Below are 18,757 nucleotides of genomic sequence, written 5' to 3'. Positions count from 1 at the left end.
CCCTCTCCTTCAACAGGACGTGTACAAGGGTGTCCCCCCACTGTGGCATGGAACGCTAATGAGGACTTAAACCCCTGCTATTCCTAAACCTATTACAAGCTCCAGTGGATTAGGCTGCGATATTAGTTGATTGAGATCAAACCAACAGCTAAGTTATGAGGCTGATGAGCTATAATGACCCACCCTGGTGCAAGGGCTCCAAACTGAACTCTCCTTGGAAAAATGTTGGTTGCGCTTTTTTTTTTTTTTTTTTTTTTTTTTTATCACGGATGCAGGAAGAAAAACGTGCGACTTTCTCGCTGGTGCTGATGCTTCACCTGGTGGCGGCTGAGGTCCCCGTTGGGAAAAGGAGTGGAACAGCTAAACCCGCGCCACCCTGGGGGAGCAGCCTGGCCCTGGGGACGCTGGTGGCGGCACAAGGACCGTGCTGGTGCAGGGGCAGCGCCGCAGCAGCCGGTCGGCGGGGTCAGCAGGTGTGTGCTGTGTCATGTCACGGTGTCGGTGTCCACGGGCCCTGCGCTTTTGGCAGGGAGGCTCCGGGAGCCCCTCCCCCGGGGCTGGCCGGTGTCAGCCCCTCCGCCACAGCCGTGCCCGGCACCGCGGGGCTCACACCTCGCTGCAGGGCGGGCAGGGGCAGGGCTGGCACCGGCGGGCGCGCGTCCCCGCACAGTGCCCGGGTGTCCCCGCACGGTGCCCGGGTGTCCCCAGGGCCGCGGAGCCGCCGCCGCCCGCTGTCCCTCGCCCAAGATGGCGGCGCGGGGCGGGCAGGGGCGGGCGGGGGCGCGGCGGGGCGGGGCGGCGGGAGCCATGTTGGGGCTGCGGGAGGAGCCACCGCCTCCCCCGGCAGCAGCGGCGGCGGCGGCGGGGCGGGGGGCGGCCGGCGCTGAGCGGGGGCGGCGCCGAGCCCACCGCCGTGCGCCCGGGCCGGGCGGCGGCCGCCGAGGCACCATGGCGGCGGCGGAGGAGCGGGTGGCTGCCCCGAGCCGCTGCTGCTGCCGCCGCCGCCACCACCGGGGGCTGCTGCTGGTGCTACTGCCGCTGCTGCTGCTCCCTTTGTTCCCCCCCGGGCTGGGGGCCGCCGCGCCGCCGGGCTGGGGGCCGCCGGCCCGCGGGGGCAGCCCCTCCGCCGTGCCGTGCCGGGCGGCGGCCGCGCCCCCGGGGCTGCCCCGCCGCCGGTCCCCGCCGCGCTGCCCGCCCCGCGCCGCCCCGCCGCGCCCGCTGCCCTTGTCCCCGGCGCCGGGCTCGGGGCGGCGGAGCCGGCGCGCAGCCCCGAACCGCCACCCGCTGTTCCCCCAGTACAACTACCAGGCGGAGGTGGCGGAGAACCAGCCGGCGGGGACGGCGGTGGTGGCAGTGGCGGCCCAGGACCCCGACGGGGGCGAGGCGGGGCGGCTGGTGTACTCCATGGACGCGCTGATGAACAGCCGCTCGCGGGAGCTCTTCAGCATCGACCCGCGGGACGGGCTCATCTCCACCACCCAGGCCCTGGACCGCGAGAGCATGGACCTGCACTACTTCCGAGTGACGGCCACCGACCACGGGGTGCCCCGGCTCTCCGCCACCACCATGGTGGCCATCGCCGTGGCCGACCGCAACGACCACGACCCCGTCTTCGAGCAGGGCGAGTATCGGGAGACCATCCGGGAGAACGTGGAGGAGGGATACCCCATCCTGCAGCTGCGGGCCACGGACGTCGACTCCCCGCCCAACGCCAACATCCGCTACCGCTTTGTCAATGAACGGGCTGCCCATGATGTCTTTGAGATTGACTCCCGCTCCGGCCTCATCACCACCAGCGGGCCTGTGGACAGGGAGAAGATGGAGAGGTACTCACTCGTGGTGGAAGCCAACGACCAGGGAAGGGAGCCGGGGCCCCGCTCTGCCACAGTCAAGGTCTACATCACAGTCCTTGATGAGAACGACAACATCCCTCAGTTCAGTGAGAAGCGCTACATTGTCCAAGTGAGAGAGGATATACGGCCCCACACTGAGATCCTGCGCGTCACTGCCACGGACCTGGACAAGGACAACAACGCGCTGGTACACTACAACATTATCAGTGGGAACAGCCGGGGCCAGTTCTCCATCGACAGTGTCACTGGGGAGATACAGGTGGTGGCCCCGCTGGATTTTGAGGTGGAGCGGGAGTATGCCCTGAGGATCCGGGCACAGGACGCGGGGCGTCCTCCCCTTTCTAACAACACTGGCATGGCCAGTATCCAGGTGGTGGACATCAATGACCATGCCCCCATTTTTGTCAGCACCCCTTTTCAAATCTCTGTCCTGGAGAATGCTCCCCTCGGCCACTCTGTCATCCACATCCAGGCCGTGGATGCGGACTACGGGGAGAACTCACGCCTGGAGTACAAACTGACAGGGGTCTCTGCTGACACACCCTTTGTGGTGAACAGTGCCACAGGGTGGATCACGGTCAGTGGGCCCTTGGACCGGGAGTCAGTCGAGCACTATTTTTTTGGAGTAGAGGCTCGTGACCATGGCTCTCCGTCTTTATCCGCCTCGGCCAGCGTCACCATCACTGTCATGGATGTCAATGACAACCGCCCTGAGTTTACCCAGAAGGAGTACTTCATCCGCCTGAACGAGGATGCAGCTGTGGGAACCAGCGTCCTCAGCGTCACAGCTATCGACCGGGATGTGAACAGTGCCATCACCTACCAGATCACGGGAGGCAACACAAGGAACCGCTTCTCCATCAGCACCCAAGGTGGGATAGGGCTCATCACTCTGTCTCTGCCACTGGACTATAAGCAGGAGAGGCGCTACGTGCTCACCGTGACAGCCTCTGATCGCACCCTGCGTGACAACTGCCATGTTCACATCAATATCACCGATGCCAACACCCACCGGCCCGTGTTCCAGAGTGCCCACTACTCTGTGAGCATCAACGAGGACCGGCCTGTGGGCAGCACCGTGGTGGTGATCAGCGCCACAGATGATGACGTGGGGGAAAATGCCCGCATCACGTACTACCTGGAAGACAACGTCCCTCAGTTTCGCATTGATCCAGACTCTGGGGCCATCACTCTCCAGGCAGAACTGGACTATGAGGACCAGGTCACGTACACATTGGCTATCACTGCCAAGGACAATGGGATCCCCCAGAAAGCGGACACCACGTATGTTGAAATCATGGTGAATGATGTTAATGACAATGCCCCCCAGTTCGTCAGCCCTCATTACCAGGGCGTGATCTCTGAGGATGCTCCTCCCTTCACCAGCGTGCTCCAGATCTCTGCCACTGACCGGGATGCTCACACCAACGGGCGAGTGCAGTACACCTTCCAGAACGGGGAGGATGGCGATGGAGACTTCACGATAGAGCCCACCTCGGGGATCATTCGCACCGTCCGCAGGCTGGACCGAGAGAACGTTCCCGTCTACGAACTGACTGCGTATGCTGTGGACAGGGGCATCCCTCCTCAGCGAACTCCCGTCCACATCCAGGTCACCATTCAGGATGTGAATGACAATGCCCCCGTCTTTCCTGCTGAAGAGTTTGAGGTCTTGGTAAAGGAGAACAGCATCGTAGGCTCTGTGGTGGCCCAAATCACAGCTGTTGACCCAGATGAGGGACCCAACGCCCAGATCATGTACCAAATTGTGGAGGGCAACATCCCCGAGATATTCCAGATGGACATCTTTTCTGGGGAGCTCACAGCCTTGATAGACTTGGATTATGAGACAAAACCTGAGTACGTGATTGTAGTGCAGGCCACCTCTGCCCCTCTGGTCAGCAGAGCCACAGTCCACATCAAACTCATTGACCAGAACGACAACAGCCCTGTTCTCAAGAACTTCCAAATCCTGTTCAATAACTACGTGTCCAATAAGTCCAACACCTTCCCCTCAGGGATCATAGGGAAGGTCCCAGCATATGACCCAGATGCATCTGACCGCCTCTTCTACACCTTTGAGCGGGGAAATGAACTGCACTTGTTGATTGTGAATCAATCGAGCGGGGAGCTGAGGCTGAGCCGTAAGCTGGATAACAACCGTCCACTTGTGGCCTCCATGCTGGTGACTGTCACAGGTAGGGAGTGAAAAATCATTAAACCTTCAATGCAGTACCTAGGGGGAGCTCCACACAGTCCCCCTTGGGGACCCCATTCTGTGTCGGGGACGGGTTGGGGACTAGCAACAAGATTTGGATTGGGAGTCCCTTCTAGTCAGGGAATACTACTGGAGTGGTGGGAAGGGTAGGAGTTGGAGGCAGGGTGCTGGGGAGTGCTCTGTAAAGGGGCTGAGGCTGGAGATGATCTGCAAGAACAAAGCATCATTACTCAGGTGCAGGGATCGCTTGTAGCTGCGAGTGAGGCACTTTTGGAGGTGCTGTGGCCAGCCAGGCAGTGTTGTGTGCCATAGGTTGCTGGCCAGGCAGGCAGATAGTTCCCAGGAAGGCCAAGCTGCTGGCCCAGGGGCTGGTACACTGCTTTGCTCCCAAGCCTGGGTGGTTCTTCTCCCTGCTGGGACCAAGCGCTCCTCCGACTTTGTGTGGGAGAGAGGGACTGAACTCAGTGTGAAGGGAACCCTCTTAAAAATACCCATCTGCTGGTAGCAAATGGTTCAGTCTCGATTGTGGCTGTGACACCTGCCAACACCTGCACTTCTAAAGCCTGGTACTACCTTTCTGTGGCCAACTTATTGTTGCCAGGGACAGCTGTGACAAACCTGAGCACAGTGCTCGGAACTCTTGCCTAGTGTGTGTTGTCGGAGTATCCAAATGCAAATGCTAGTGGTAGCTGCCGGGAAGGCTTTGCAGAGTATTGGGGTCCCCTCTAGCCCAGCTGAGGACAGGGCAAAGATGGACCTAGGGCCTTGCCCATCAGCAAGTGGGGTTTGGACCTGGAGCTCCCAGAGTCTGACGTTTGCCTTCACCATCAGCCTTTCTTTGCTGGCGGATGTGTGACTGGAAATGGAGGCGTCTGTCCATCGCTGAACCGTGGAGTGGCTCTGGGGGAGGGAGGGCAACAGCCCTCTCCGGAGGGGCCAAGCACCGAGTTGCCAAGAGTGCCTGGGGAGCCGTACACTAAATCATGATGCTCCCCTGACCATTGGCTACCAGGCGCCCTCCCTTTTACCTCTCTCTATCCGGCTTATTCAGTGAGAGGAGGATCTTTTTCAAAAGATGGAGCGAGGGCTTTAAGAGGAGACCTGTTCAAGGCAATCCTGTATGGGCAGCACCAGCCGAGCGGTGGGCTGGGGCTCTGGGGGGGCTAATTGTAGCCGCAGGGCTGGCCGAGAGCGGGTGCAGGCGCACACATGCCCGTCGCTGGAGATGGGGGGTGGTTTTGACCTTTCCAGCTTCTGCCCCAGTGTGTTTATGCAAGCCCTGCCTCCTCACACACTTAACCCTGCACAAAGGCAGGAGACAATCACATCCCGAAGTCCTGTATCGAGCCGCCTCGCGGCAAGGGGGCCCTTGCAATTAGAATGTCGTCATCTTCCAGTGGGAAGGGAGAATGGGAGAGGTGTGCTCATGAAGGAAGGGGGAAGATGGAAGGGGAAGAGCCGTTTCGGGGAGGGAAGAGAGACACTGGAAAACAGACCTTTTGTTGGCTTTGGTGTTGGCTGTGGAGGTGGAAGTCTGGTTTGGTTTTTCTGTCTTTGTTGTTGGAAGCCCCCCGCCCAGCTGGCAGCTCTGTCAGCCCCACGCTGTCGCTGTGTGCAGAGGGAGGGTGGGTTTACAGAGCTGGCAGCCAGGACATTCAGACCTGGCTGCATTGTTTGCCCCGGGCACAGCACCATGTCGGAGCACCTTCCTGCTGCTGGAAGGCAGCAGTATCACCTAGGTGGGTACCCCAAGGTCAGCATCCAAGGAGGGAGTGGCTTCTTTGCCTGCCTGTGACCTTTATCACCCCTTTTGGGGAGGCTGGATACCCCTAAAACACAGGGCAAGGGGCCCTTCTGCCTGCCTGCCTACAAGCTGTGTGTATCCTTAGCTCAGTCCCTTGTAGGAGACAGAGAAGACTTGGGCCATCACAAACCAGTGCCTTTTCAGTGGGACTGACAGCCCCAAAACTGACCCCAGCTTCTCACAGGTGTGTGGACACCTATGGGTGCTAAAATCTGCTGTTGACCGCCAAGGATGCAGGACAGCAGGGTGGAGGGGCCAGCACTACTGTGTGAAATCAGGACAGTGTAGGAGACTGACATCATGTTGACTTTCAACCATTTCAGACTAGTTTCTCTGGGTCTGGTGGCAAGGGTGGAGACTCAGCTGTGGGACAGTGATGTTCTTCCTCTGTGCTGGGTGATGGGAGCCTAATTTATTTCCAAGATCTCTTAACTGGTAAAGTATCATCAAGATGTTGAAAGGTCTGCCAAAGCCCTTCAGCAGTGGTGAGGAATGTTCACCATACCCATACTCATCTCCTTCTTTCCTGACTTCTCCCTTTGGACATGTTTTACTGCTCCTCAGCTGCAAACGTGAAAGCCACCCTGTCTGTCCCCAGAACGCCCTCACTGTCCCTAAGGTGGCCACTGCAGGCAGAGTGGTGGCTTTTGCTCTCTTGGACGCTGTCTCTGCCACTCAGAACAGGACAGGCAGTGATACACTGGAGCCTATTTGTGAGCTTCTGGTCCCCACAAGTGAGGGACAGGATCAGGGAGGTTGTTTGAGCTGAGCTGCCTTCTTCCCAATCTCTGGAGCTTCCTGAGAGATTGAAAGCCCAACCATTTGCTGTAGGGGAAGGGGAACCTCTGCTAGTGACTTGATGGCTCTTGGGGTGGGAGTGTTGGCTGGAGTCCATGCCTCATGCCGCACAGCAGGCTGAGATGTTGCCCGGGGATCCAGGGAGCCACTGGCAGCACAAAGGAACAGGAGAGATGGGCTCTCACTCTGGCAGACCCAGGAGGGCAGTGGTTGGCAGCGGTTGGCAGACCTGCTCCCTGCAAAAGGTTTCTAGTACAAGCCTAGATGTCCATTCCCAGACTGACTGTGCAGCTTCCCAGGAGGAGTCTGCTGTCCATCCTGCTCTCTCCAGACAGAGCTCTTCTTTCTTTAGCTTTGGTGCTTTTGAAGCTGCTAATTGTCAGTCTTGGAAGTGCAAACATGATGCTGCCCAGCACGGGGGTTAGAGCCCCTTGTCCCTTTTCCCTGCTCCATTCCCTGTAGCCATGTTTCTAGGACTCCTCACTCTGCTGCATGAATATTCACCAGGCACCAGCTCTCCAGCCATAGGATTTAATCAGAAAGGCTGAGCATTTGTGATTAAAATGCCTCCCATGGGGGGTCAGTGCCTCCAGCCAGCTTTGGGCTTTCTTCTGGTTGCCTTTTTTTTTGCTTTCCCCATTTGCAGCGGGTCATTCTCTTAACCATCTGCTTCTCCTTGCACAAGCTGAGGTTGGAGGCAGCCCTGGGTGTGATGATGAGGTGGGACAGTGTGTTATGGGGAGCTTACTGAGGAGGGCTATGGGGCTGGAGCTGGCTCCAGCTCCACATTGCTGTGGGGAAATGGGAAGGGGGTGCTTGGCTTTTCTGCCATGGGCTGGGCAATGCCAAAGGCATCAGGCACCCTGCAGGCCACCTTCTTCTCCAGGCACAGCCTCCTTGCTCCTGGGAGGCATTGCTAGCCCCTGGCCTGCCCCAGGACTCGGCATCGTGTCAGCCAAGGCCTAATAACAGCCATAAATCAGGCAGATGTCTGGGCACTGAGCAGCCCTTGGGGAGAGAGAGAGCTGTCCCCAGGGCCTCATGGCTGCTTCCGGGTGAACTATGAGCCAAAGAGAGGAGGGGGAAGGGAGCTGGGCTTGGGCTGAGCTCACCCTTGCCTTGGCCAGAGAAGCAAACTGTGAGGAGGGGACAAAGGGAGAGGAGGGGGAGCTGGGACATGACCCAGCTGTGTGCTGAGAAGGAAGCTGGTGAAAAAGTGGTGGCATCCCGGGGTGCTCCAACATCAAGTGGCCCCTCAGGGAGGGATGCCAGGCTGATGGTGGGTTGGGGAGCATCTTATGCCAAATGCCACTGAGTCAGGCTTGTGGCTTTCCTCTCACTCCTGCCCCTCAAGGTCTGGGTGATCTTGGCACCCCATGAGGCTCTTGCAAAGAGAAGGTGCTTTGGGGATGCAGGTGATGATGCCACCTCCTTGCCCTGAGCCCAGGCAGGTCTAAATCTGCTGGCATGTCCAGCCAGGTGCCAGACAGAGCTGTTTAGTAACTGCTGCTCGTGCTGCCCTCCATGTCAGAGCTGGCAGGGTGTCACACGGAGGGGTGGTTTCTCACCTTGCTTCCATGTGGGGTGGGAGCAGTTTGATTTCAGAGAGAAGCAACCCCCCCTTTCCTGCAGGAGATTAGCTCCTGGGTGACTGCACTGGCACGCTGCTCCCCCAGCCTGGAGCGAGCCTTATCTCCAGAGCAGCAGTCCCGGTGTGCAGGCTGGTGCTTGCACGGGAATTTGCAGGGTCGCCAGAAAGCTTTCACCTTCTGAAGAGCAGAAGAGAGAGGCGGGAAGAAAAGGAGACGTTACAATCTTTAAATCCTCCTGCGCTGCAAACTTCAAACAGGGCTGAGGGAAATCAAAAGGCTTTGCAGCACAGCAGCCGTTGGAAGAGGGGAACAGTAAAGGCACCTTTGCACATGAGGCTCGGAGCTGGGGCATGGATGGGGGAACGGGTGGCTGGCATTTGCACTCCTGGTCCTTGTTGGGACTGGGGCTGACCAGGGTGCCAGGAAACCTGCTGCCTTTTGTGCCTCCATGCGCTGGGTTGGAGGAGGTGAAGCACATAGGGGATGTTGCAGCAAGGCTTGGGATCCAGGATTAGTCCTGGTAGTCACTATTGAGATGTGCTGATGTGAGTGTGAGTGTTGTCTTGGTATGATGATGGAGAGCCAGGTTTCCAAGGAAATGTGGGGGTTTAGGGCTCTCAGGTGGATGTGGGGGGGAGATGGGAACAACAGGTGACAGCTATGTGCTGCTGATGCCCGTGGGGCACCAGCTTTGGGCTGCTGTCAATGGGCTGGAAGATGGATTGCCTCATTTCAGGAGCAGTGAGGTTCCTGATGAGCCTCATTGAACATTTCTGGGGCCACAGAGGTTGGTGCGGTCCTTGCTTTGCTATGCTGAAGGCTGGCTCTGCCTGCCAGAGCCTGTGCTGGGGCTAGAGGGCCCAGAAGAAGCAGAACAGGAGAAAGGAGGCATCCTGGGGGCAGCAGACAGGCTTCTCCCTGCTGTGTGTCTGGCAAAAGCTTCTAGCAGAGCTGTCCAGGGTGGCCTGGTGGGGGGGACATATGACCCTCCAAGGTAGCAGGATCTGTTGGGTTACTGGGAGCTAGGTAGGTGGGGTGAGACAGGTGCCCCTGATCGCAGAACTGCTGGGGTGGGAGCTTTGCCATTGCCCGTTTGAGCTGTGCTGTATTGCCTGTGCCCCTGCAGCCTGAGCTGCTGCCTGTGAGTGCACCTGACGTGGGGCGGGTGAGCTGCTGCTGCTGGCCAAGGTCCTGGGAGAGAGCAGGCGGGCACGCCCCAGTGTCTGCATGCTCCTGTGCTCCTGCCTGGGAGATCGCGGGGTCCCAAAGGGAGGGAGTTCGTTTCCAAGGAAAATAGAGATTAAAGGGAATTAAACAAACCGGAGATGGACCGAGGGAGGAAGAGATGCGGAGCAGATGGTGGGAAGGGGGGAAGCAGGGAGACCAGCACAAAAGCCTGGGAGAGCCTGGAGGAGAGAAGAAGGAAACGGAAGGAGGAGAGCAGAGCGCAGGGAAAGGCAGCGTGGGGGAGGCAGACAGGACACAGCAGGGAAGCAAAACACCCCGGGCCCTGGCATCGGCTTCTGTGTTTGCCAAACCTCCTGCTGGGACTTCCTTCTGTTCCTGAGCACCTTTGTTCCTCAGAGCTCAGTTTGCTGCCGAGATTCAGGACAGGGAGAAAACCTGAGAGTTCTCTCAGTGGAGAGGCTGATGGGAGGGAGAAGGTGTAGCCACACCAGCCACTCCCCCTCCAGTCCAGGTGGCACCCTGCTGGCCTCTGGGGCTGTGGCTCCAGGCTTCCTTAGCCGAGGACTCAGACCTGTCGAAGGCCACACTGGGGTACAGGTCTCTGCTCTGGGGAGGGAGGGAGGAAACCCTCCAAGTGGCAGAAACCTGCACTGTGTCCCTGTTCCCTCCAACAGATGGGATCCACAGTGTGACGGCCCAGTGCGTCCTGCGGGTGATCATCATCACAGAGGACATGTTGGCCAACAGCATTACGGTGCGGCTGGAGAACATGTGGCAGGAGCGGTTCCTCTCCCCACTGCTGTCCACCTTCCTGGAAGGGGTGGCCACCGTGCTTGCGACGCCCAAGGAGGACATCTTCATCTTCAACATCCAGAACGACACGGACGTGGGCGGCACGGTGCTCAACGTCAGCTTCTCGGCCCTGGCGCCGCGGGGCGGGCGCTACTTCAGCTCGGAGGAGCTGCAGGAGCAGCTGTACATGAAGCGCATGGTGCTGACGGGCGCCTCCATGCTGGAGGTGCTGCCCTTCGACGACAACGTCTGCCTGCGGGAGCCCTGCCAGAACTACATGAAGTGCATCTCTGTCCTCAAGTTTGACAGCTCGGCCCCCTTCATCGCCTCCCCCTCCACCCTCTTCAGACCCATCCACCCCATCACTGGCCTGCGGTGCCGCTGCCCGCAGGGCTTCACCGGGGACTACTGTGAGACAGAGATCAACCTCTGCTACTCCAACCCCTGCCTGAATGGCGGGATCTGCACCCACAAGGAGGGGGGATACACCTGCGTTTGCCACCAGCACTTCAGCGGTGAGTGCTGAGCCGGGGGACTGTGGGGGGACAGGTGGGCGGGTCCCTTGGCGTTGCTGTCACCATGGCAGGGTGCTCTTCACAGGAGGGCAGCGAGTGTTGGAGCCCAGCTCTCCATGTTTCCATGGTGCTGGATGTGCAGGGCTGAGGTTGCCATAGAAATCTGTCTTGTTGGGAGGTGGCATGAAAGGCTCTTGGGGAGCCTTTTTCACAGAGCAGGAGGACTAAGCTGGACTGTGTTAGGCTGGGGCACAGGAGGCTTCTTGGCCATCCTCCATGCTAGCAGGCTCTGGGGCTATCTGAGCTGCTGGTGTCTGCCTGTGCTTCAGCTGGTCTGGCAGAGGTGTGGAACCCACACTGGCCCCATGTGCAATGGGTAAGCTGCTGCCCACCCAGAACAGAAGGGGAGGCTGGACCTTGCTGTCCAACCAGGTAGGATCCGATCCAGGCAGATCTGGTGCTAGCTGTGGGGGACAAATTTCCAGTCCAGCCAGTGTCTTGTTGCCACAAGTCACCAGCAGGCTGTGGAGGCCCATGTCTGGCACGTGTGGGTAAGGGGAGGTGGTCTGTGGCTACTGAGGAGGGATCCCCTGCGTTGCCCTTGCTGCTGGGAGGGAGCGTGGCAGCAGATGGCTGCCTCGGAGCTGCTCTCCTGTTGGTGGTTCCTGGTGAGATAAGCAGAGTCAGTGGTAATTAACCCCTAGCATTTGAAGCGTGAACAGCCATTAGCAGAAGGGTTAATGAGCTCATTTCCCTGTCACTTCATGCTGTCTCCTCATCCTCCTTGCGTGCCACAGAGCAAGTAGTGGGAGCAGTGCTGGGGGTGTAGGACTGCAGCTGAGTGTGCTATGGGGATAGCATGGGAAAAAGGGCTGGCCGGACCCCCTGCACTTGCACTGAGCTGGCATGAGGCATCCCTGTTACCCATGGCAGCAAGGTGCAAGGATATTTGCTGTCCCTCATTTGACTGGTTTCCACTTGGCTTTTGCTCCTTATGTCAGAGCCTGCACACAGGGTTCGGAGGCACCTGGCAAGGGAGCTCAGTGGCACTGGGCTGTCCCCATACCCCAGAGACAGAACTATGATGCCTTCACAGGCCTGTGTGGTGGCAGGGACCAAGGAAGTACTTTCTCCATTACTATGACTTCCTTGGCTTGTCCTTGCCTCTTCATCCTTAGGACTGTGCAGCCCAGCGCCTGCTGTCCCATTCCCATGCCATACTGGATCCAACTTGCCCCTTAAGTCAAAGCTGGCATCACATCCAGCCCAGTGGCTTGTGCTGCAGGGCTGGCAGTGGTAGCTCACTCACTGGCTACCTGTGGGGAACTGCTACTGTGGGGAACACCTGGGTGACACTTGGGTTGTTGTATCCTTTGTTGGCCCCCAGCTGCTCCACAGAGTCCTGTCCCTGCCCCAAACCTGACTGAGGTCTGCACTCCCGGGACAAGGATGAGTGGCCACTGCGCCTGTGTCCCAAGGCTCTTTCCTTGCTCCCCCAGGTGAGAACTGTGAAGTGGACAGCCGCTCGGGGCGGTGTGTGCCCGGCGTGTGCCGCAATGGTGGCACCTGCACCAACGCTGCCGACGGGGGCTTCCGCTGCCAGTGCCCGGCGGGCGGCTTCGAGATGCCCTTCTGCGAGGTGTCCACGCGCTCCTTCCCACCGCGATCCTTCGTCATGTTCCGGGGCCTGCGCCAGCGCTTCCACTTCACCCTGGCCCTCTCGTGAGTGCTCTCCTTCCTCTGCTGGACACCAGTGTCCCCGGTTCACCTGGCCCTGCTCTGGTGGCTCTTGTGCACACTGGGCCAATATAGGGGCTGGCTGATGGTCTCCAGACCTGTGTGTTACTGGCTTTGCTTCCCCGTGGGGCTGCCGTGGCACCTTTGACCAAAGGGCTCTGAATCTGCCCTGGCATCAGCTCATCCCTCCCTTCAGTGCCTCAGACTTTCCATGTTGCCAGCTCACTACCTCCCTGGTCAGGTCTCAGTGTCCCTGTACTGGGATGCTGGTGCATGCCACAGGAGAGCGGGGATCTCCACGTGCTCCTTGCACACACTCTGCCTTCCTGCTTCCTCCCTTGCCCCAGGTTCAGCACTGTGGAGCCCAGTGGCCTCCTGCTCTACAATGGGCGCCTGAACGAGAGGCATGACTTCCTGGCAGTGGAGATCATCCAGGGGCAGGTCCAGCTGAAATACTCCACAGGTATGCTCAGCCCTGCCTCTTGTGGGATTGGTGTCATGGGAGCTGTGAGAAGGCCTGTGCTGAGCAGGGAGAGCAGAGTGCTGCCCTGGATGGAGCTCATGCTCAGGGAGGCAGGGGTGAGAGGTGTTGGTGAGCATCACTGGATAACACAGGGGATGGGTGTGTATCTCAGGACCCTCCCTGGGTTCAGGAGTGCAAGTGCAGCAGTGCTTTGTGAGCACAAACCAGGACAAACCCTTTTGGGGTCTCTGCTGCTGTTCTGGCCTGTTATGTCACCACAAACTTCACAAGGCTATGGGCAGCACGGTGGGCTTGGTGCCTCAGGAGGGGCAGGCACATCTGAGGGCTGTCCAGCTTCCCTCAGCCTGCCATCATCCCTGTCTCCTCAGGAGAGTCCAGCACGGTGGTGAGCCCCTACCTGCCAGGAGGTGTGAGTGATGGGCAGTGGCACACGCTGCAGCTCCGCTACTACAACAAGGTACGTTTGGTTCTCTCTTACCACCAGTGAGTGGCTCTGGCTCTCCTGTTCTCTGAGGGAGGCTGTGGAGAGAAGGTAGAGGTGGTTTTCAGCCCTTTAGGGATGGATTCAGTGGAACAGGCAGCCAGGTGCAGGGGGAGATTGACACTCAGGACAGCACTTGGAGGCTGCAGGAATGCTCTCCATGCAGTGTCCTTGCCCATGCCCCTCTCTGGTGCTGCTTGCTGGGCTTGGCCAGAGGTGTCCCCCCTGCATTGCTCAAACCTCCAGCAGTGCAGTGGTGCCTGAGTCATGCTCAGGCCTTTCCTTGCTGTTGTGTGAACCCTTGAGTGCTTGGGTCTGGGGCACATGTGCTGCTGACGCCCTGCATTTGCTTTCAGCCCAAGGTCAGCACCCTGGGGGTAGTGCAGGGCCCCTCCAAGGACAAGGTGGCCATCCTGACAATAGATGAATGCGATGCCTCGGTGGCCCTGCAGTTCGGCAGTGAGATTGGGAACTACTCCTGTGCTGCAGAAGGTGTGCAGACCAGCTCGAAGAAGTGAGTTCCTTGGAGACTGATGGGCACTGCTGTGGTGGGGAGAGGTCCCCTAAGGAGCCAGCTCTTCACATCTGGGACCTTGGCTGTGTGTGCCTGTTCCCGAGGATGTCTGCTTCCCCGCCCCGTACACTGGGGAGCTGGCTGGGCCAGCCTGAGGTGCTGTGGCTCCTAACACCCTGGGCTTCTGTTCCTGTAGGTCCCTGGATCTCACAGGTCCCTTACTCCTTGGAGGGGTCCCCAACCTTCCAGAAAACTTCCCCATCACTCACCGTGACTTTGTGGGATGCATGAGAGACCTGTATATTGACAGCAAACGCATCGACCTGGCCTCCTACATCGCCAACAACGGAACCACTGCAGGTGCCAGTGCCTCTGTCTGCTCCTGCCAGCCCCTGCCCTGGGAATTGCTCAGGCAGCAGCACTGCTGGGCTGTAGCAGCATCATGGCAGCACAGCTGGAGCTGAGCAGCTTCCCACTGGGGAATGGGCCTTCCAGATCCTCTTAAATGAGCCAATGCCCACCTCAGTTAATATTCTGGGAATGTCCCCTGATCCCAAGTGCAGAGCCTGCAGAGCTGGCCTGTCTGGGAGATGCTAGATAGTCAGCTCAGCTCTACACTGTCTTGATTCTGGCATAAGGAGTAGTGACAGCCTTGACCCTCATCGCTGAGCACACAGGGCCTGTGTGGAGAGACTAAGTGTCTGGTTTGCCCCTTTGGCAGCCAGGGAAAAGGCTGGCAGGCTCTCCCCCTTTCCATGTGGGCTAGGGGGAGGTGGTGAGTGGGTTAATGCTGATACAGGTGACTTTGCTATCTCTAGGCTGTCACGCCAAGCACACGTTCTGCGACTCCAACCCCTGCAAGAACGGTGGCACTTGCTCTGTCAGCTGGGGAACCTACTCCTGCCTCTGTCCTGTTGGCTTCGGGGGCAAAGATTGCCACCACCGTGAGTGAGCGGGCACTGCTGGGCACAGGCAGGGTGGGTACGTGCAAGGCTGTGCTGGGGTTGCTGTGGAAGCAGAGTAAGGGATCTGTATGAGCTGAACTAGCTCTGTTGTCCCTGCACCTAGTGCTCCCTGTGAAGTGCCTGTCCCTTCTCACCTCCACTTTCCTTTCCAGCCATGCACCATGCCCACTATTTCCAGGGCAATAGTGTCCTGACCTGGGACTTCAAGACAGATGTGAAGATCTCAGTGCCGTGGTACCTGGGGCTGGCGTTTCGGACACGCCAGATGGATGGGGTGCTTCTGCAGGCCCATGCAGGCCAGTACACCACCCTGCTCTGCCAGGTAGGGACACAGCCTCAGCCTCTGTTGCTGTCTGCCCCAGGAGAGCAGGGGGACACTGCTCTCCCTGCTGGCTCCATCCCAAGCAGAGTGTGATTGTGGGGAGAGACATTTAGAGGGCTGGGTTTTCTTGGATAGGGGATAGGCAGGAAGCAGCCAGAGTTGGCGCCGTCTTTGCTTACTGCTGGCGTTGCTGGTTGCCTCTCTGCAGCTGGCTGGGGGTCTGCTCTCCTTCATGGTGAGCAGGGGGTCCGGGCGCAGCACTAGCCTCCTCCTGGACCAGCTGCAGCTCAGTGATGGGAAATGGCACGACCTCCAGCTGGAGCTGCGGGACGTCCGCAGTGGGCGAGACTCACGCTACGTCATCACCCTCACCCTGGACTTTGGGCTCTACCAGGTAGGTGCTGTTTGAGACCCCGGCACCAGGACAGGAACTGTAGGGGGTGCTTGGCAAACACAGGCCAGGCCGTGCCTCTGCACCCTCAGAGAGGGCTGGGCCAGGGCTGGTGCCGATAGCCTCATGTTACTCCCTTTCCTTCTGCAGGATACAGTGGTCGTAGGAAATGAACTACATGGCCTGAAGGTGAAACACCTGCATGTGGGGGGAGTCCTGGGCTCTGGCGAGGTGCAGAACGGGCTGAGGGGCTGCATACAGGTGAGTCCATTGCTCTGATCCTTCCTCAGTGGGTATGTTACTTGAAGGGGTGAAAACACAGGTCTGGCAGCTGCTGTCAGCATCCATACTGCTGGTGTCACTCTCCCTCTGAGCATTCAAGGCTCTGAGGTGCTGTGGGGCAGCCATAAATGGGGGTGGTGGGGAGTGGCTGCTGCTGGGGGTTTGTGGAGAGTAGGGAGCTGGAGCCTTGTGTATCTGTCAAAGCTTCACTGTGAATTTGTCACCTGCACTGCAGGGTGTGCGACTGGGTGACAGCGTCACTGGGACTGTGCTGCCCAAACCCAGCCATGCCCTGAGAGTGGAGGCTGGCTGCAGTGTGCCAAGCCCCTGTGACTCCAACCCCTGCCCAGCCAACAGCATCTGCAAGGATGAGTGGCAGAGCTACTCCTGTGTTTGCCAGCCAGGTAGGACCTGCAGCACACTGCCACTCCTCTGCTCTCCATGCCTGCCTGTCTTCTCCTCTACCCGTGACTGTCTCCTGGCCCGTGACTGCTCTCCTGTCCACCCCTTGAGCAAGTCACATCCCTGTCAGACAGCCATCAATTTTCCTGGAGGGCAGAATCCCTCCTGAGCCCTCTGAGTCCACTCCTTGGTGCTCTGGCCCCTCTCAGGGGGAAAATACTTGCTTTACATGGTGGTGTCTGTCCACACCTCAGGGTACTACGGAGGGGACTGTGTGGATGTGTGTCACCTCAACCCCTGCAAGAACAAGTCTGTGTGTCGCCGCAAGCCAGGCTCCTCCCTGGGCTACGTGTGCGAGTGCAGCGGGAACTTCTTTGGGCAGTACTGTGAGCACAGGTGAGATACAGGGCACAGCTGTATCCTCTGTGCCTGGCTCTATGCTGACCTCTCATCCTGGCACCTCTTAGTGCCACCTGGCTCCTTGGAGCTGCTGAGAGCTGGGCTGGTGGGAGGAGAAGGTCTGGGGGATTTGGCTGTAACAGTGAAGGTGTCTCTCTCCTTAGGATGGACCAGCAGTGTCCGAAGGGCTGGTGGGGGAACCCCAGCTGCGGGCCCTGTAACTGTGATGTGAACAAGGGCTTTGACCCCGACTGCAATAAAACCAACGGGCAGTGCCACTGCAAGGTGAGGGGCAGCTGTGCCAATGGGAATGTGGCCCGTGGCTTGCCTGAAGCTCTGCTCATTCTTGATGCTGCTCCCTGTCCCCTCCAAAGGCTTGGCAGCTGCCCAGGCCCTGCTTTGTGTGCCAGTTCTGGGCTGGATCCCTGCTCAGCTCCTCTATGTGGCCCTCCTGCCCCAGCATGGTGATAGTGGGGGCACTGTGGGTGCTTGCAAATCAGGAGAGCCTGGCTCTTCTCTGCTCTGGCTCCAGAGGTTCCCCAGGCACCAGCCTCAGCTGCTGTTCCAAGGGGCTCTTGGATGACTGTCCCTGTCTCCCCCTAGGACTTCCACTACCGCCCCAGAGGCAGTGACACCTGCCTGCCATGCGACTGCTACCCCGTGGGCTCCACCTCCCGCTCCTGTGACAGGGAGACAGGCCGGTGCCACTGCCGTCCTGGGGTCATCGGCCGCCAGTGCAACAGCTGTGACAGCCCTTTTGCTGAGGTGACACCCAGCGGCTGTGAGGGTGAGTGTGGGCACAGTGGGGAGCTGGTGCTGTGGGGCTCAGTGTCAGTGGCTTCCCCCTGTGACCAGCCCCTCGGGCTGCCTGTCTCCAACAGTGCTCTATGACGGCTGCCCCAAAAGCCTGAAGGCAGGTGTGTGGTGGCCTCAGACCAAGTTTGGCTTCTCAGCTGCAGTGCTGTGTCCCAAAGGCTCCTTGGGTGAGTGATGGACACAATGGGGAGGGGAGGGGGCAGCCTGGCTGTCCTGCCAGGAGCTGTGGCAGCCCCAGTGATATCATTCTGTTCTTGTGATATTATTTAGCTCATTTAGCTGGACTTGAGGTCTGGGAGAAGGAAGTTGGTGGAGAAAATGCCACAGCCTGGGGGAGAGCAGAGGGGGCTGGACATGGGGCTGAGGCTGGGTAAAAGCTGTGAGGTCTAGGCACATCACCCAGCCCTGAGGCTGTGCTGTTCCCTCAGCCTCGATTCCCACCTTGTTCCTGCTGCTTTCTGGGTTCAGTGGGCTTGAGGCTGAGGTCAGGCTTGGCACAGCAGCTCAGCAGCACAGTGCCTTTCTGCGGCTCCACTGGCCCCATCCCCATGTGCCCTGCAAGGGAAGCAGGTGAATGTTGGGTAGGAGGCAGCATCTGGAGCTGGAGGAGGCGAAGCTGTCCTCGATGACGGGGTGTCTGGGATGTAGGGCAGTGGGAGCCCCAGGGGACAATACAAACCCTGTCCTTCTCCAGCCGTTCGCCCCAGGAGGAGGCAGGTTCGGCTCCTAACTGTTGTCGCTTCTCTCCCCGGTTCTCTCGCCCTCCGTGCTCAGGCTTGAGGGGTGCAGGTAAGGTTGTTCCCATCTCCTTCCTCCTGTGCTGTAAGGGCTGCACCACACGGCTTTCCTTTCCTGCTCCCTGCCTGACACCCTGCGCACCCCTGCACTTTCCCTTCTGCTTCTGGAGCTGCCAAGAGTCTTCCCAATGCTTTGCCTGGCCTTACTGCTCCTACACGCTCTTCCCTGCTCCCAGCACACTAACCAGCACAAACCCAGCTGCAGCCGCATGCAGCCCCCGCCGCCCACTGTCCTGAGCCTGCAGTGCTGGCTCTGGGTGGGCCCGTGCCCTGCTCCCTGGCTGGGATGGATGCTGGCTCTCCTGGGTGGTACCTGCTTGCTTAGGCTGGGAGGGGAAGGAGCTGGTGATGAGCAATGGTTGAATGGCCGTGGGGTGGAGGAAGGGGGAAGTTTTTAGAGTGGGGGG

General features: G+C 59.2%; 1 protein-coding gene across 4 annotated transcripts in view; it reads left to right on the top strand.

Moving 5' to 3' along the window:
• Window positions 1-732: 732 nt before the first annotated feature.
• Window positions 733-18,757, top strand: part of CELSR3 (cadherin EGF LAG seven-pass G-type receptor 3) — a 32,167-nt gene continuing 14,142 nt past the window's right edge. For 3 of the 4 annotated variants that reach the window (XR_010433457.1, XM_064667546.1, XM_064667543.1), the window contains exons 1-17: window positions 733-4,051; window positions 10,128-10,760; window positions 12,260-12,482; window positions 12,845-12,960; window positions 13,350-13,438; window positions 13,819-13,976; window positions 14,173-14,336; window positions 14,795-14,920; window positions 15,094-15,263; window positions 15,472-15,657; window positions 15,805-15,915; window positions 16,172-16,340; window positions 16,593-16,734; window positions 16,902-17,022; window positions 17,341-17,524; window positions 17,619-17,720; window positions 18,328-18,342. Coding sequence is in view for 3 of the 4 variants with exons in the window: in XM_064667546.1 (XP_064523616.1) it covers window positions 748-4,051; window positions 10,128-10,760; window positions 12,260-12,482; window positions 12,845-12,960; window positions 13,350-13,438; window positions 13,819-13,976; window positions 14,173-14,336; window positions 14,795-14,920; window positions 15,094-15,263; window positions 15,472-15,657; window positions 15,805-15,915; window positions 16,172-16,340; window positions 16,593-16,734; window positions 16,902-17,022; window positions 17,341-17,524; window positions 17,619-17,720; window positions 18,328-18,342 (6,013 nt within the window). In the remaining variant the exon portion in view is untranslated. The remainder of the gene's footprint in view (window positions 4,052-10,127; window positions 10,761-12,259; window positions 12,483-12,844; window positions 12,961-13,349; window positions 13,439-13,818; window positions 13,977-14,172; window positions 14,337-14,794; window positions 14,921-15,093; window positions 15,264-15,471; window positions 15,658-15,804; window positions 15,916-16,171; window positions 16,341-16,592; window positions 16,735-16,901; window positions 17,023-17,340; window positions 17,525-17,618; window positions 17,721-18,327; window positions 18,343-18,757) is intronic. The other variant, XM_064667544.1, reaches the window with a different exon arrangement.

Source organism: Pseudopipra pipra, chromosome 11, assembly GCF_036250125.1.
Source record: "Pseudopipra pipra isolate bDixPip1 chromosome 11, bDixPip1.hap1, whole genome shotgun sequence".
NCBI lineage: Eukaryota > Metazoa > Chordata > Aves > Passeriformes > Pipridae > Pseudopipra > Pseudopipra pipra.
The sequence above is the reverse complement of the archived record's forward strand: the minus strand, read 5'-3'. Positions and strand labels throughout refer to the sequence as shown.